Source organism: Peromyscus californicus, unplaced genomic scaffold (genome assembly GCF_007827085.1).
Source record: "Peromyscus californicus insignis strain IS unplaced genomic scaffold, ASM782708v3 Scaffold_11__1_contigs__length_118956290, whole genome shotgun sequence".
NCBI classification, from domain to species: domain Eukaryota; kingdom Metazoa; phylum Chordata; class Mammalia; order Rodentia; family Cricetidae; genus Peromyscus; species Peromyscus californicus.
Window position 1 is genome coordinate 28109253 of NW_026294402.1, and position 14844 is coordinate 28124096.

General features: G+C 44.7%; 1 protein-coding gene across 1 annotated transcript in view; it reads left to right on the forward strand.

Annotated features, from left to right (window-relative positions):
- Nucleotides 1–14844, forward strand: part of Ets1 (ETS proto-oncogene 1, transcription factor) — a 128878-nt gene that overhangs the window by 14206 nt on the left and 99828 nt on the right. The window contains exon 2 of the mRNA XM_052756008.1: nt 1444–1526. Within this exon, the coding sequence (XP_052611968.1) occupies nt 1458–1526 (69 nt within the window). The 5' untranslated portion in view covers nt 1444–1457. The remainder of the gene's footprint in view (nt 1–1443; nt 1527–14844) is intronic.

Consider the following 14844-nt stretch of genomic DNA (forward strand, 5'->3'; position numbering starts at 1 on the left):
AGCTCTCCCACCTGCTCCAGATGTTGATGGGTGGGTGGGGGGGTGATTCTCTTCTGCCCATGCCACCACAAGACAGATGAGAAATGGGGACATTTCTCCCATGCTCACAAATTTGGGGCTGGCTCACCCACACCTGCGCTAACAGGGTTGGCTCCATTTTATGCTGCCCTTGAGAGGTGCAGGGCCTGCTCTCCTGAATGCTGCAGCTGGTGGGGGTCAGGGAGAGCTTTCCTGCTCTTATGACCACAAGCCCAGCTCTCCCACCTGCCCCAGGCATTGCTGGGTGAGGGGTGGGGGAAAGACGTCTTAATAAGGTAAAGTACCTCAAAGCAAAACCCCACAGCCCTAGGATAAGTTCTGCTTTATAAGCTCAAGTTTCTTACCCAATTGATGTTGTGGCTTAATTGGTCAAGTTGTGAGCAGGATCCCTGTGAAAGTAGATATGCCATTGACTATCAGGCACTATCAAGATAGTGAATTAGAATTGCAAACTGAACATAAAACCCATCTCTGTACTTTTTATGTTTTCTTGAAATAGGTTGATTGATTTGAACACACACAGGAATGAGGGGGCAAGGGCAGACAGGAACTGGAAAGCAGCTAGGATGAAATGTCACTTCCTAACAATAGGAATTTGGCCTCTGAACGATAGGCCTAGCAATGTAATCTTCTCAATCATTCAAGAGAGGCATATTTTTATGTGTAGTATTGAATTTATGAAAGTGTGTGAACTTTTGCACTCTGGAGAGCACTCAACTCAACAGAAATGCTTGATAGATCAATGATCTTCTTGGTGACCGGCAGCTCACTGGAAAATCCCTCTAAGTTAGAACATTCCAGGAGCATTCTTCTCATTCAGACTTCCAATACAGATAATAGATCTCATCAAGAATGATTCTCAAGCCCTTTCCTTGATATCCGATGTATTTGTCCGGTCTATTTTGCAGGGCTTCTGTCTGTCTCTGTGCCTGGGGCTGAAGGCTCTTCCCAGAAGTGTTTTCCTTTCTTTTCTCTAATACAGTCTCTCTAAATTCTGTCAACAATTTATTTGCTACATATGGAATTCTTGCTGTATGTCAGGTCTGGATGGGGCTGGGGACATGTGAACCATGGTTGGAGATCTTATTTTAAAAAGACACTCAAGACTTGGTTCCTGCCCAGAGATCCTGTCAAAGGGATTTTTTTTTTAGAACCTGTCACTCTCTGCAGCACACAGACATGATCTGTGACCCATGCTGGCTGGCTGTGGCTAGGGACGGTCCCACCATATCCCTGGATGAGGCTACCTACCTTTCTGAATTATTTACTTTTTTGCCTCACAAAATAAGTGAACAAGTTGGCCCTGAGGAGATGCCCCGGTCTAAGATTTGGATGCTTTTCAAGGGTTAATGTCCTCACACCCATGTACAGCCAGGGGCTCAGCCAATGTTTTCTTCCGCACAGGTGTGGAGAACAGAATGAGCTACTATATGGATTCCACCATGGGCAACCCCACCGCATACTCTGCGCCACGTCCTGCAGTGCTGGTGAGTGATGGTCTCTTCCCTGCCTCCTTCCCTTACCCACCCAGCCTCTATGCATTTCTTCCTGCCCCTGGAGATGTGCGGAAGCCAGGGATTCAGCTTTGGACCTCTTGGAGGAGTTCCATTGTGAGGCTATCTATGTTTTATATACCAATATAAAGTAGAAGTCCTGGATTTGTTGAAGGTTTCTAGTTTCAGAGAATGAGACTCCGTCTAAGGAGATACTGCATAATGCCTAGAGACATGTTGAGCTGTCTAATTTTGGGAAGTGCTACCATCACTTAGTTAGGAGAGGCCAGGGATGTAGCTAAGTTCCTGTAACACTCCAACAGCTCCACAGGAAAGATAGGAAGCTCTTAAAGTCAATTCTCCTTCAGTGGAGCACGCTGGTCCAGAAAAGCCTCACATTTGAAGGCAGATCCTACTATATGCCCAGAACACACTTAAGCTGGGCAGATTTACTTTGGGAGACAATGTTCCTATTCCAGGGAGCTCCATTTAACATTTGTCTTAATAGACCAATAAGCAATCTTTCAAAATCATTTCCTAGTTCTGAAAGATTACCATGCAGCCTAGTCTCAAATTTTGAACTAGAAGTCACATTAGCATTCTCTGGTCCCTTGCTGTATTGGAAGTGTACTCGAAGCAATCTCAACCACAGCTGTAAAAGCTCTGCCGCTCTCGGGTAACGGCCCATTGGTGAGGAATTCATGTTCTCTGCCTCAGGGCCAATCTGTCAAAAGCAGAGCATGAGTCTTCTGGCTTGTTAGGTTAGATCCTCGGGAAACTGTAATGGAGGACGTGATGTCACAGCCAGGAGGTAAAGAAACAACACTTTGGGAAGCTGTCTGGCTTTTGTGTGGGAGGGGTTCAGCTTCCAGGTACTTACATGGGTGGTGTGTGGGGACCCTTTTATCTGACCGAGGAAGTGCTCTTTCCTGTTATGCTATTCTGGCTAGCCTTGTGGGCTCTGGAAGTCCCTCCAGTGCTGGCTCATTGGCCCTCTCGTGCGTCATAGTTCTTTACGTGCCGTTCTGCCGGCCTACCTGGAGAAGGGCAGGCATGAGACTGCTTATAGTTTTAACAAAACATGACCTAGGTTGTGACCATCTTCCTGACACGGAGGATGTGTGGAGGAGGCTGTCAGGAATTACTGACCTTATTTGGGGATCATGTGGACAGGCTACTAGGAAGCACCTTGAGCTGTACAGAAAGTAGAGATAATAACTGCCTGCTCACCTCTTGCCAGGGCTGCAGGCTTTGGGACACATAGCAATATGCCCCGGGCCAAGGGTAGGTGTCCTAGGGTACTATACCACACGGAATGCACTGGTGCCCAAGAGGTTAAATGAAATACACAATCAGAATTTCTTTTGGTAAGACTCTGTGTTTAGGGGACATCTCTGTCTGTTTGAGGGTAGAGTGACCACACTGAAAAGTCCCCACGCTTTCAGCACAGTTCAAACACACTTTAAAACAAATATAAATATGGTGTCTTTATTTTCCAAATGATAGCAAACTCAGAAATTGTCGCACAAAACTTTAAAAGCAAACAAGCCTGTGAATGTATTGTATAATGAGTTCTAGGCTGGCAAGATGGCTCAGTGGGTAGAGGTACTTGATGAGCAAGCTTGATTATTTCATAGGTTTTCAGACTCCACATAAAAATGGAAGAAAAACTGACTCCATAAAGTTGTTGTCTGATCTCCATACATGTCTCCACACACATCACACATCCTTTAAAATGTTCTCAGTTTTATAAATTGTCTTGCCTTTGTCTGACACCTGTCACGTTATGCAGAGTAAAGCAATATGAGACCAGGGCTACCTTATACATGTGATCACTGAAGGGTCCAGAAGATTGAAATGTGCCTGAGTACATGCTAGATGTCAGCTTGACAGGGACCTGAGAGACACTGTCAGCCACTGGCTGGCTCAGACATCTGTTCCTAGACTGTGCTAATGGACTTGTGTGCTTGCCTCATTGAGTGTCCAAATGGTGATGCCAAAGATCAGCATCGCAGCCACCGAGTGACTTACAGGTCCAATATAAGTCCCAAGTGACAGTCCTCACACAAGCTCTCTGTCTCAGAGTTTTGGTTGTTTTAAAGACTGTGTGTGTGTGTGTGTGTGTGTGTGTGTGTGTGTGTGTGTGTGTACATGAGTGCGTGTGCCCATGTTGGATCCCTTGGAGGTGAAGTTGTTGGGAGGTTGTGAGTCATTTGATTTGGCGATGGGAACGGAAACTGGGTCTTCTGCAGGAGTAATATGTGCTCAGAACTGCCAGACCTTCTTCCCTGCTCCTATCACAGAGGTTCTGAGATTAACTGAATCCTCCAATCTCACAAGGACGTATGAAGTCCTCCTTCCTTCCTTCCTTCCTTCCTTCCTTCCTTCCTTCCTTCCTTCCTTCCTTCCTTCTTTCCTTCCTTCCTCTCTTTTTCATTCTTTTATATAGTGCTGATGATTGAACCTGGACCTCAAGCACGCTAATAAAGTGTCCTACTTCTGAGTGACACATCTCTAGCCAGTCCTCTTTTTAATTTTTTTTTAAAAATCTGAGACAGGAGTCCCTTAATCTTCCCATACTACTCTTAAATATTCTGTGTAGCCTGGGCAGACCTTGAACTTGTGATTGTCCAGCCTCACCCTACTAAGTAGCTGAAATTACATGTCAAGGCCACCCAGCCTGTCTTCATTTGTATATTCTATTTTTCCCTCCCATTATGATTGGTTGATTAATAGACTATATATATATAGTCTATTTATATATATATATATATATATATATATATATATATATATATATATATATATATATATGCTTGTTTCTGTCTTCAGATACTCTGGCTAGCAGAAGAGGAACCCATTTTCCTCTTGCCCTATTTATAGCATGTATTAGATGGAGCTTGTAATCCCAGGGCAGATCGTTGCAGGATGCACCTGGATTATATTCCTTTTTGCTGCTAAAACACACTTTCTTGAGACTGTGTGATTTGTAAACAAACAAACAAAGCAATAATAACAAAAGACATTTATTAGGCTCTGTTCCAGGGTCTGGTAAGCCAAAGAACACCAGGCTGTACCGAGTGAAGACCTTCTTTTGCTGTATTCTGAAGAATATGGAGTCATTTTAGAATGTGGTGTGAGAGAGTGAGGTCAGGAAGCCACTGGAACTCAGTCTTTCTCATCAGAATCTGCTCCTGCAATAATAGCACCCACCTGCTCAGGAGAGCAGGGCCTTTGTGGTCCCACTCTATGGCTTATCCTAACAGTGATGAAACTCTTCCTTGGGTTTTAGAGCATAGTTCAAATGATAGGAGCATTGCCGATGATCACTGCGGCAAATGCTTGAGCACCAGAGGCAGAAAGACCTCGTCTGTTAGTCCTTAAGCAGTGAAGGTGAGCAAACTATGAGGCTGGGACCCACAGCATTCTTGCCTACACAAAAGGGAGTATAATCTACCATGAAGGTAGATGCTTCCATGGGGACACTCTAATCAAATGCCTCCATGAAGATGAGCTCACTTAATTCCATTTTTCTACCACTCACCATGTCTTTTCTTTCTATTCTGGGTTCTTAAGTTGTGTTAAGAAGATTCTTGATCGGGGGAGAAATAGAGAAAGAAGAGTTTTACTCTTCTCTACAGGGGTGTTGTCAGAACAAGATGGAGCTACTGGGGTACAGGTGGCGACATTCTTGTTGGGAAATCTTGCTTCATGCTCCCCTGCATGAGAAAGAGCCCTCTTGCCACCAGATCAAAATTCTCTTGTCATAGGTTGGTGGTTTACAGCTCCATTGTGTAACCAGACCTGCTTCTCTTATCTAGAGTAGTTTAGTTTAATTTGGCTTCCTTGTGCAGCGGATTCTTTTCTTAGAGGGGGCTCTGGCTGTTGATATCCTCACGACTCATGCTTAAGGAGTCCAGCTTTTGGATGTGTTCACGGAGTAATCATGTGCTGTCCCTATGCTGTGTGTATCTGTGCTTGATACTGTGAAGCCATTATAGGTACCACTCCAGTTCTATGGGGATCTTGCAGCATTGTAGTTAATGCTTTGTTTAGAAAAGTGGGATCACTCAAAAGAAATTCAGAATTGCAGTAGAAGCTGTAAAAAGTTTTCCCTTTTTCTTTTTGCCTGGGGGTGATGATAGCTCTATCATTGATGAAATTATTTTGAAAGTATAATAGAGTACTTACATATGTATATGTGTTTATCTATGTATCTATCAATCTACCTTTCTCTCTCTCTCTCTCTCTCTCTCTCTCTCTCTCTCTCTCTCTCTCTCTCTTTCTCTCTCTCTCTCTTCCTCTCTTCCTCCCTTCCTCCCTCTCTCCCTTGCTTCCTTTCTAGCATTTTTAGAGAATGGGGCATTTTTGAGCTATTAGGGTCAGTCAGTATAAACTAAATAATTTCAGAGTCAGGACACACATTGGATGTTACAACATCAGAAAATAAAGGCCCTCCATGGTTAAATGAATTGTCCAACTTTGTAATACCAGCAAAGCATAGATGGACCCAAATCTCTTTTCAAATCTGTTTTTGTTGCTATCACTGAATTTACGAGACTGGGAAACTTATACAGATAAGAGTTATTGCTACAGTTCTGGAAGTTAAGAAGATTCAAGATCAAGGCGTTGATCGGTTCTGGGTCTTGTGAGGTCTCAGTGTCTCCTTCCAAGATGGTGCCTCAGTACTGTGTCTTCTAAAGGGGCTGAATGCTCTGTTCCCATATGACTGACTAATGGGAGGGACTGAACCTATTTCCTTAAGCCCTCTTGCAAGGGGTCTTATACCATCAGTGAGGTCACCCCATGACTTTCTCACCTCCTGGATGCCTCACCTTTTAATGTTATTCACATTGGTGAATAAGTCTCAAATATAGGTTTGGGAGAACATATTTGATTATAGCAAGTCTTTACTATTGTATTTATTTTATTAACTTTTTTTTGAGTCAGGGTCTGGAAATCACTTTGTAGACCAGACTGGCCTCAAACTCATGAAGATCAGCCGGCCTCTACCTCCTGAGTGCTGTTATTTAAGATGTGTGCCCTATTCATTTTTCAAAAAGTTATTTATTGGCATATGAAAACTTAGAACTGACATTTTTTTCCCCACTCTATCTGGTTGTTTATTTGACTTGGAAAGGGAATGTGATAAGTACTTCTTTTTTATTTGAGACCTTTTTTTTCATTTTACATACCAATGGAAGATCCCCTGACCCACCCCACCCCCATCCTTTCCTCCAAAAGGGTAAGGCCTCCCAGGGGGAGTCAGCAAAGCCTGATACATTCAGCTGAGAAAGGACCAAACCTCTTCTTTCTGCATCAAGGCTGAGCAAGGTGTTCCACCATAGGTAATGGGCTGCAGAAAGCCAGCTCATGCACCAGGGATAGATCCTGATCACACTGCCAGGGGTCCCTCAAACAGACCACAAGCTACACAACTGTCTTCAGTATGCAGAAGGCCTAGTCTGGTCCCACAGCTGTTGGTCTAAAGTTCATGAGTTCCTACAAGCTTGTAGATTTCCCCAGCATGATCTTTACCCCTCTTGCTCATATAATCCCTCTTCCCTCTCTTCGACTGGACTCCGGGAGCTCAGCCTAGTTCTTGGCTGTGGATCTCTGCATCTGCTTCTGTCAGTCACTGGATGAAGGCTCTAGCTTTTCTGGAGCTGTGAGTTGTAGTCCGAATACCCTTTGCTTTACATCTAGTATTCACTTATGAGTGACTACATACCATGTTTGGCTTTCTGAGTCTGGGTTACCTCACTCAGGATGATCTTTTCTAGTTCCATCCATTTGCCTGCAGATTTCATGATGTCATTGTTTTTTACAGCTGAGCAATACATTTTCTTTATCCATTCTTTGATTGAGGGGCATCTAGGTTGTTTCCAGGTTCTGGCTATTATGAATAATGTTGCTATGAACACAGCTGAGCAAGTGTCCTTGTGGTATGATTGGGCATCCCTTGGGTATATGCCCAAGAGTGGTATCATTTGGTCTTGAGGTAGATTGATTTCCAATTTTTTTCCTTTGGTTTTTTGAGATAGGGTTTCTCTGTGAAGTAGTCTTGGCTGTCCTGGAACTCACTCTGTAAACCAGGCTGGCCTTGAACTCACAGAGATCCACTTGCTTCTGCCTCCTAAGTGCTGGGATTAAAGGCGTGTGCACCACCGCCCGGCTAGAACAGACTTTTACTCATGCACCTACATACCTTGTTTATGAAAACTTGGTCTCCCCTGACCTAAGAAGGACTCAGAACTCCATTATACTGACTGCCGAGAAAACTGCTGAATTGATAGTCTTTTAGCCTGGCAGGTTCTCCTGACTGGATTCTCCCCTAAGGCTCCAAGTTAGCATTATCGTGTACTTCACATCATGGGGTACCAGAAACTGTCATCCCATGGGGGTGTCAGTGCAAGTTTAAAGGCTTCTGGCTGAGTGAGTGGCAACTTAGAGATCCTAGGAGTTCAAAACTGACAAATGACATTCATCTCACCTAAAAGTTCTCAAAAAGACAGTAATGTCTCCAGACTCTCAGGGCCTTTTCACGTTCCATGCCATCCATGCCCCTTGGTTGGGTCTCAGTGAGTGTCTGATGTGAGTGGAGGCCTTGTGTTGTTGGTTGGCACATAGATTCCCAGTGGTCTGCAGGGAAGCCAAAAGCTGGTCCACAAGAAGAACACGTTAGACGTTCTCTTCCTCGGCCCTCCTTTTGCTTCTTCTCCATTCTCAGAACCTGCAGAGGGTCAAGCCTGCCTTTTCACCAAGGCCCAAGTCTATCACTCTCATTGTTTTAAAAAGAATTTCCTGGCCTTGAGTCTAAAATTAAAATTGCCCCTTGGGATGTTGCTATTTTGTATGTTCCTGCCTCTCCTGGTGGCCGGACCCCCCTTTGTCCCTCCTTCTTCACAGTCACACTCAGGAGAGCTCAGAGGACTTTGGCTGTGCCTCCCTTCCCACCTCTCAACAGGACAGGACAAGTGTACCCAAGAATCAGCTCTGTGTCCCTGTGCCCTTCTGAGGCCAAACCCAGCCGGATCAGAACACCTCTTTAGCCTTGCCTGAAGAAGAGTTCTAGCCGACATGCTTGACGGTCAGTGGAAGGCGATGCTGCCGTACGCCGCTTCTCCCAGGGATGAGAGACTTCAGAATCCATTAGAAGTCTTTGCTTAGGCACGGCAGTGTTTCATCATCTTCGCCACCTGAGATCCCAGTAACTGCTCGCCCTCAGGAACTGCCTAAGTTTCACCTTTTTCTTCTGGAGAGTGGGAAATATGGGAGGAAAACCCTGAGCATGGCTTTGGGAAGCATGAGGACACAATGTGAACGTGACAGGGACACTGTGGTGAACTCACATTCTGCCTCTGACAACTTTTGGCCCAATAGGCTTTTCCGTCTGTCCCATGGGGCTGTTGATCTGATGAAGATTACCAGTTACAAGGTCAGGAGAAGGAATGTGTTTAGGTCAGCAAAATGGAGAGTTTGAGTTGGCAAGGAACTTGTAGATCGGCAAGCTATCCTCCTCCGGAAGCAAAAGCTTAAGGAGGTCAAGAGACAGGCCAGAGGTTACACAGCTCTGTGGCCGTGGAACAGGACTTATACACAAGCTTCCTGCTTCATAGGCCTCTGTGTTCCTGGTAGAGTGTATGCATGTCTGTGACATTCCCAGAACATAATACAGTCATCCTAGATGACAAATCACAATGTCCATCCTGCCCAGTGCTGACTCTGCTGTAATTCTGCATTGAAAAACATCTTGAAGTGTTTCTTGTGCCTTCTGTGTTTATGGCTTGAGGCTAAACCCTAGGCTTCGGTAGCCAAGCAAAGGAAAGGTGGTGTTTCTGTGCAGACACAAGGGAAGGAAAGAGAGAGGAGGGAGTTAATGGGCAAACACCTGCAACCTGAAGGCTGCTTGGTTGAAGCTGGAGAGGGGCTGGAAGAACAGCTCACACACTATCTATCACAGATACACTGACTCCATATGTTTGTGATTTGATAGCATAAAAGTACTCCCTTAGTCCCTCTTCCAATTTTGGGGGGCTTTGGGAGACTATGAACAAGTAGAATGGCTCTGGGATGTAGCAAGCCTAAAAGGGGAGGGGAAATGCTTTCTCTGGAGTCACAGCTGCCTGCAGTGCAGAAGGAACAGTAGCTGCAAAGGTGCTGGACTTGGCCCTGATGCATGAGCAGTGGAGCAGAGAGAGGGCACCGACAAGAGAGCTCTTCACTGTGAGAAGAGGGCGTGTGGTCCTCTGAGAAGATGGCTAGTGCCTTCAGCCCATCCTTAAAGCAGAGCAGTGACAAAGCTGTGTCTCTGGTCTCCTGGTTCTCAGAACTAGGTAGGTGGGATGTTTAGGTTGCAGGCTCCTGGATGCTCTCCCATAATGCCTCTCTGCAGTGATACTTACTGAGTTGTTCTGATAGAACATGGCAGAGACTTCAAGGGCCTGTTGTTCATTGACTACATTGTCCCCACTCTTTCTTAGTGGGTGCTTAGAAACCACCACTGGTGCTTAAAGCTCTGCTGTTGGCCACCACAACTGCATACACTTACTGTTTTTTCTTCTATACCATCAACTGTTACATCTTTGTTTTTATACCCTTATTTCTCCTGACATTACAGACCCATGCAGCTGAACTGTCCTCTACAGGCTCCTATTTTAGAGACTTGGTCCCCAGCTTGTGTTATGGTTTTGAAAGCCCTTGCACCTTCAGGAGGTGGGGTCTGGATGGCACAAGAAGTCACTAAGAGTGGTCCTGTAGCATCCCTATTGCAACCTATGTTCTCCTTGGTCGGCGGCTGTAGAACAAGTCACCGTGGCACACTACTGTGCCACAGACTAAGTTGCCTGGCTTTGCCTTCCTGGCATGATGGGCTGAGGCTTTGTGAAATTTCAAGGTCAAGTGAAATTGTCTTCCCTTGAGCTGTTTCTGTCAGGCATGTTGTTGCAGTGAGCAGAAAAACAACAGACACCAGAACCGTATTTTATCAGTTTCCTTTTGCTTCACCTGCCCGTTTCCTTGAATCTGTGCTCAAGGCGTGTTCTTTATGCAATCGCATCTAACTTCATTCTTTCCTGTCTTAGGAAACTGCTCTACCAAGCTGCTCTACCATTCCTCTACCTAAACATGAACCCGTGACCTTGTCTTCCACCCTCCTTACATGTGCCATGCCCCTCAGCGTTTTTGCTATACGAGAGCAAGCACTCTGTGCGTCTTAGACTTCCTTTTCTTTTTTTCTTTCATTGCCTTGTTCAAAATACATCGTGCTGATTCTTCCTTTAGACCACTGTATGGCTGTTTCCACCTTCTCCTCTGTGATGACATGAGACTAGGTCTTCCTTCATAGCTAGATTAGGCAAGATTAATGGGGCTTCATGTGAGGTGGGTACTCAAAGTCAGCAATGAATCTGGAGACTATCTTAATACAATTGAAAATCATAATTGAGGTAAAATCCATTATGGAGATAAACATTTAGTTTAAATAATTTGAAAATAAAATGAAGTCTGGGCCAGTCGTACAGATTGACGTTCTTGCCTCAGCTCCCTGTGTGGCTTGACAGGAGTCCTACTGACTGTTCCGTCTCTTCACCTTCTTCTCCTGCCCAGTCCATCCGACTAGCACCATCAAGCGAGTCTCTCTAGAATGTGTTGAGTTAATAAGTCACACACACAACCTTGTTCTTGTATTCATGGCTTACTTCTAGCCTGTACCTCAGCTCTAACTGCCGGTGCTTAGCACATCCCAGTGCAGGGTGCCCAAGATAATGTTTTTCTCCAAGGCTTGTCCCCACCCACTAACAGTCTCCAGCTTTCTCTGCCCTGCCTGAACCTCTTTTCATCCCCCCTTCTGTAGTTGTGTCTGTCTTGAAGTGTAGACCTGCCTTCTTCTTTACCCTCTGATTGCTTGACCATTGACCAGTGTTCGAAGTCAATCACCCTACAGTTCTCGTCTTAGTCTGCTTTCCCTCTCCCCTACAAAGTGGTCCTTAGTGCCGTCACACCCTCTCACTAGAACTTCCTGTTTGCTTTTCTGTGTGCTCCTGTTGTGTGACCAAACTTTTCCCGGGGAGACAAAGCACATGTCTACTTACCCTAGATAGGCACCCATGAGAGACAAAAGTATGGATACCACCAAAGTCCAACTTGGTGAACCAATGAATATTATTGGGATTACTTACAGGAGTAAGGGTGAAGGGTTACTTAAAGGATCAAAAATGACTCAAAGACAGCTGCATCTCCAAAGCCCACCCCAGCATGGGTGACAGCTCCCAATGCTGGGAACCTGGAGCATACTGCACAGCCTGCAGGCAGCTAAACAGGCTGGAGAGTCCCTTCCAAGTTGCTCTAAACCTCTTCCAGGGAGCTTGACTGGTTTCTGCTTCTTCCAAGCAGCTAGTCTGGTCTCAGAGTCTTCTTTTGCAGCTCAACCTTGCTCTGCTGACAAAGACTCTCAGTTTTTATTGCTTACTCTGACAGGGAGGGGCCTAGTGAATCTGGTCAGTTTCAGGGACTTCCTGAAGCTAATTTGGGTAGTTTAACTTTCCTGCTTTAGCAGCTTCTCTGCAGGATGAAATATTTCAATCTAGGAGGAAACGGTTACACAACAGCTCTTCAGGGTGTGGTTCATTTCTTAGTCCTGTTATACTTTGAGCATCCCACATAATACTTGGCATAGCCTAAGTGTACCATCTATATTAGTTCCGTGACTTCACCTTGGCATAATTCATCAAATACTTACTATGGAATGTACATACATATTATCGAATTAGTTTACTGAGGCAGAGTCTTGCTCTGTAGCACAGGCTGGGCTAAAACTAGTCATTCTCCTGCCTCCTCCTCCTAAGCATTGGGATTACAAATAAGTGTCACCATGCCTGGCTTCTAACAACCAGTTTTGGGCCGCATAGCTTCCTGTTGTATATGTAGTAGAAGAGGCAGCTGGAAGTCAAACAGACCAGGGTTAGATTTCTGTCTCCATCCTTCTATAAGCAGAGTGGCCTCTAGTAATTGGCTTTCCTTCTACATGTGTCAGTTTGCTCTTCTGTAAAATGGAGATAAGGGTAGTGGGGATTCAAAGGGGCCATACTTGTAGGATGGGTAGTGTGCCAGCTGGCACTGGCAGGTGTGTGGTGCATGTCAGTTCCTTTCGGCAACCACGTGGGCATGAGCAAGTGAGAAACCGCCAGATGCTTTTCTGAAGCCGAGATGGGTGTGTTGCTCAAACCTCTCACGGATGCATCTCCGTTTTCAGCCAATAAAGGAAGGTGCAGGTGAAGAACCTTTCTGTGCAGCAGCTTATTTGAGGTGGTTCCCTTTAAACAATGAGATGGGGCTGCACCACCCACACTCCTGACCCACCAGTACCCTGCTTCTTTCTCCTCAACTGGGACAGTTTCGTAATGAATGGAGGCTGTTGATGTGGTTCTGTTGAGTAATAAGGCCATTCTTATACTCTATGAAATGGCTATCAAGTCGATTCGTGAAATGTCTAATAAGCAGGCAGGTGTTTAGAATACAGAACTGTGAAAGGCTTCTCAGAAGCATGTGCCAGCAGAGATACTTGTGGTCAATGGCAGATACATCTCACTCTGAAAAGCAGAGTTCTCTGGCTTGATTGCAGGCAGTCACAGAGGGAATGTGTCTGAGGAACAGTTTCTTTTTTCTTTTTTGGTTGCATGTGTTTGTATGTGGGGGGCATGTGTGCATGGGTATATATTAGCCCGAATGTTGGCGCATGCATGTGTGTATGTTCTCCTGCAAGTTGATGCATGAATGTGTGTGGAAGGCAGAGATTGGGGTTGGGCAGCTTCCTCCATCATTCTCCACTCTGTTTACTGAGGCAGGGTCTCTCTCTGAATTGGAGCTCACCAATTCACCTAGTTTGGCTAGTCAGCTTCCAGAAGGACCTCCTGCTTCTACTTATAGAGCTCTGGGATCACCAGTGTGTTGTAGAATATTATTTTCAGGTGTGTTACATTTGTTTATGCTCTGGAACAACTTTTGTTTAATGATGCAAAGATGTGTTGCATTCCTTTATGTTGCATTTGTTTAACTCTGTGAAGCTGTGTTACTGTACCTGTTTAAAACACCTGATGATCTAATAAAGAGCTGAATGGCCAATAGCTAGGCAGGAGAAAGGATAGGCAGGGCTGGCAGGCAGATAGAATAAATAGAAGGAGAAGAACATTAGAAAGGAAGAGAAGAAACATTTATTTATTGTACGTGTGTGTTGTGGTGGGTGTCCACATTTTCTTGCCAAGGCATGCATGTGGAAGTAAGAAGACAGCCTTTTGGAATGGATTCTGCCTACTCTCTGGGTCCTAGGGATTGAACTCAAGTCTTTAGGCTTGGCAGCAAGTGCCTTTTTTTATTTGATGAGCCTTCTTTATCTCCCCCAGTTTCTTTTTCTTTTTTGTGAAATTTTAATTTTTTTTTGAGATTATAATATAATTACAACATTTCTCCCTCCAAACCCTCCCATATGCCTCACATATTCCTCCTTGCTTTCCTTCAGATTCATGGCCTCTTTTTTCACTAATTGTTACTTCATTCACATGTATATGTTTATGGATATATATTCCTAAATATAACCTGTTCAGCAAGTGTAACGTGACTTGTATATGTGTTTCCAAGGCCTGGATACCTAACTGGTGTGCTCTTCCCTGGGGAGGACCACCTCTCCTGCTCCCAGCTTTCCTCAGTCGCCTGCAGCTCTTTATGGAGGGTTGTGGCCTTGTGCCCTTCCCCTGTCCAGTTTGTCATGGCCATTAGTGTCATCCTTGTGAAGTTCACAGTTGCTTTTTAAGAATAAAAATGGAAAAAAAAAGAATAAAAATAGATCATCCTTTTTACAGAAAACCTCGCTTTAATTTAAAGATTTTATTTTGAGACACAATCTCTTTAAGTGACTTGAACTTTCTGTATAACTCGGCAGCCTTCAAACCGGCCATGTCTCTGCTGCCGCCTCCTCGAGCTCAGACGGATCTTGAACTTGCTCTTCTCCTGCTCCAGTCTCCTGAATAAACTGATGCTATAGGCTTGTGCCAGCAGGCCCAGCTGTCTCTTAGTTAAAATAATACCAACCTTGTACTGATGGCAAAGTTTCATATAGAGTACTCATTACATGTGTTTCATAAGTACATAATTTTTATTCAACACATTTTATATTTAGTTTTGCTTTATATGTGATTTTCTTATACATTTTTAGAGTTTAATTTTTATTTTATGTGTATGGGTGTTGGCTTGCATGTATGTCTGTATGCCACATGTGTGCTTAGTACCCAAGGAAGCCAGAAGAGGGCATTGGATCCCC